At 34.5% G+C, this 3,146-nt stretch overlaps 1 protein-coding gene across 1 annotated transcript; it reads right to left on the bottom strand.

The window, feature by feature from the left end:
- Positions 1-796: 796 nt before the first annotated feature.
- LOC145061480 (putative cinnamyl alcohol dehydrogenase 1) lies at positions 797-2,855 on the bottom strand. The gene is made up of 5 exons (XM_079008961.1): positions 2,681-2,855; positions 2,480-2,593; positions 1,968-2,195; positions 1,445-1,884; positions 797-1,179 (listed from the first exon to the last, which is right to left on the bottom strand). The coding sequence occupies exons 1-5, from the start codon at positions 2,767-2,769 to the stop codon at positions 974-976; spliced, it is 1,077 nt and encodes a 358-aa protein (XP_078865087.1). The 5' UTR covers positions 2,770-2,855; the 3' UTR covers positions 797-973.
- Between the last annotated feature and the right edge of the window lie 291 nt (positions 2,856-3,146).

Raw genomic sequence — 3,146 nt, 5'->3', positions numbered from 1 at the left:
AAAAAGGTCAAGAAGAATCTTCGCTGGCATCTGATCCCTTAATCATAAACTTAACGCATTTAGTTTTCGTTTCGTATCATGTTAATCAATTTACTTAAACATATTGAAATCTTTTACTCAAACTCATTTATTCCATATCAAGTTTATATTGACTTAATGTTTCATATCAGTTTTTGCAACCTTTAATTACAACATTATCAGTATCGGCAAATACAACGAACTCTTGCAAAGTCCACTATAGCATTAATTAGAAATTTTAGATGAAACATCTATTCTAAAAATAACTCATATTTAATATGTACTTCTTCCTGTTAAAATTAAGAGACATTTTTTTTCCTTTCTATTATTTTCTTATATATTCAGGATTTTGACACTTGTCATATTTAATAAATTAATATATTTTTATTATATTTGCCATATTTAAAAATAATAGGAAAATTAATACCATGAAAAAGTACGAAGGATATTTAATTATTTCAGATAAATTAAATATTGCAACCGAGAAATATTGGTAACTACATTAGTCTATTAAAGTAATTTTAAAATAAAATATGTGGAGTCAAGAAAAATCAGTAAGAGAGGTTTTAATATTCGAAATGAAAAAGCATCCTAGAATAAATCTTCATATAATTTATCTTTTGTTTTTTTGGCTGCTAAATATGTTACAACATCATGATGTCATTTTATTATCATACGTACAACCAATTTAATCTATTTATTTATTTATTAGGCTTAGGATATTCCATGATTGCATGTCAATATTAGGTGGACAAAACACATTATCAAACACGCCAACTCACCAAAAGCATCTCATATCATTAAAGTTTATATTATTTCAACCATCAATAAAATTCTTATATTTCTAATGTTACATCAACACAATTGAAAATTACAACATTGTCACACTCGTTTGTCAACCGAATACAAGATTGAAAGTGTTTGTTTTTGTATTTAATTTTGTATCTCCCTTCATTCATTCATCTTCAAGTTTGCTGCCGGCCACATCTACAACAAACCGATATCTAACATCATTCTTGACCAATCTATCCATCGCAGTATTGACATAGTCCATCTTCACAACTTCAATTGTGGATCTCACTCCTTTCTCCTTGCAAAATTCGAGCATCTCTTGTGTCTCCTTCATGCTACCAATAAAGGTTCCAGTAATCGTTTTTCTTCCTTTTAAAAAAACACAATATTAAAAGTTAGATCAAATTACTCCTAACATATAAAGAGACAAAATAGACATTGTTCACTTAACATGGTACAACCCTAGATATGCTAAGTCTGATTATGATTTCTTGTTAGATATGTGAAGTCAATATTTTCTTTTCAAAAGAGCTTTTATGGTCCGGAGAGAATACTTCGTTGTATAAACAAAATTCATGTGACTATGTCTAGTCGATATTATAAACAAACTTATATAAACATATAACGAACTAACCAAGCATGAGAAGAGGGGAGATAAATTGCAAAGGGACATTGATGACACCCATGATGATCAATTTGCCATCGAGTTTGAGCAAAGTGAGGCTTGGCTCGAGTGGGTGGTGTACGGGTACTGTGTCAATAATGTAATCAAATGAATCTGCTAGTTCTTGCATCCTTGTAATATCGGAGCTGATGAGGTAATCATCAGCTCCAAGGACATCGATGGCCTCTTCTTTCTTTTTGTCGGAAGAAGAGATCACAGTAACATGATGTCCCATGGCTTTGGCTATTAGAACACCCATGTGTCCTACCCCACCAAGCCCAAGTATACCTCCTTTTAGTCCACTCCCGGTCAACCCAAAGTGGTTCAATGGACTGTAAACAGTCACTCCGGCGCAAAGTAGGGGTGCCACCTGCTCCGGCGACATTCCCTCCGGTATCTTAACCACAAACCTGTATATATTTCAAAAATATAATCATCAATCTCTAGTTATTAGTAATTTGTCATTATGAGAGAGAGGTTGATCGGAAATTACTTCTGGTGGACGACCATGGAGCCGGCGAAGCCACCTTGAGTGGGTTTGCCGTCACTGTAGACGTCGTTGTAGGACCATATCTTTTTGTTGCAGTATTGCTCAACATCCGCCTTGCAGGGGCGGCAGCTGTCACAACTTCCGACGAGACACCCAACTCCGACGCAATCGCCGACCTTGAATTTGGTGACTTCCGGTCCCACCTCCATTACCTCACCTACTACTTCGTGTCTGTATCCACCAACAAGAAAGCAAAACATTACCAAAAAAATATATTAAAATATTAACAACGTAACTTATCTCCATTCTTCGAGGTTGTAAACACATACACATCACTCAAAAAATCCAGATTTCCTTTTACTCAAATACGATATATAAGATTACATAAATTCAATCTTCATCACCCATTAAGCTTTTGTAAATCATTTATCTCGTAATACATAACTGGAAATAACTTCCCACAATAGTTTATATTTTGTTTAGAACAAGAAGAGGGTGAAATCAAGAAGACTGACCCTGGAACCATGGGATAATTCGACATTCCGAGGTCATTTTTGATCTGATGAAGATCAGTATGGCAAACTCCGCAGCATATGACCTTTATCAACACGTCTTCTGCTCCTGTATTTCTGTCACATACATATATTTTCAGTTATGTATATCTATACACACATGTGTATATGAGTATATCGATATTTGTATGTAAAGGAAGGTACCGGAGAGTGAAGGTGTATGGAGAGAGAACGCCGGAAGGATCTCTGGCAGCCCATCCGGTTGTTTTCCTCTCTTCTTTCAAACTTCCCATTTCAGATTCCGGTGTTTCTTACACACAGAGATTCGCAGCGAGGTATATTTGAGGTGAGAGAGAATGTATGTTTGAGATGGTAGGCACAAAGGCTTATATTATATATACACACACAATGCGGGGGCCCGGTGTACTACCGATTCTTCGTCTTAAAGTCAGCTCCATGTTTCTTTCATAAAGTTTCTTGATTTTATTTTATTTAGACACAATCACAATTAATCTTTTTATCTAACCCTTTTGCCCTTTAGTATACGGAAAAAAACAGTTTTACGTTTTTTTTTTTAATTCGTTTATTTAATTATTTTCATAGCAAGGTTGTCTCTTTGAAATATACCGTCGTTGGAATAAATAAGAATAAAGTTGTCAAGATGTCTATT

The sequence above is a fragment of the Lactuca serriola genome, chromosome 7 (genome assembly GCF_051521515.1).
Source record: "Lactuca serriola cultivar US96UC23 chromosome 7, Lser_US96UC23_V15, whole genome shotgun sequence".
Classification (NCBI taxonomy): Eukaryota; Viridiplantae; Streptophyta; class Magnoliopsida; order Asterales; family Asteraceae; genus Lactuca; species Lactuca serriola.
Note: the sequence above shows the minus strand (reverse complement) of the source record. Positions and strands in the feature narration are given on the sequence as shown.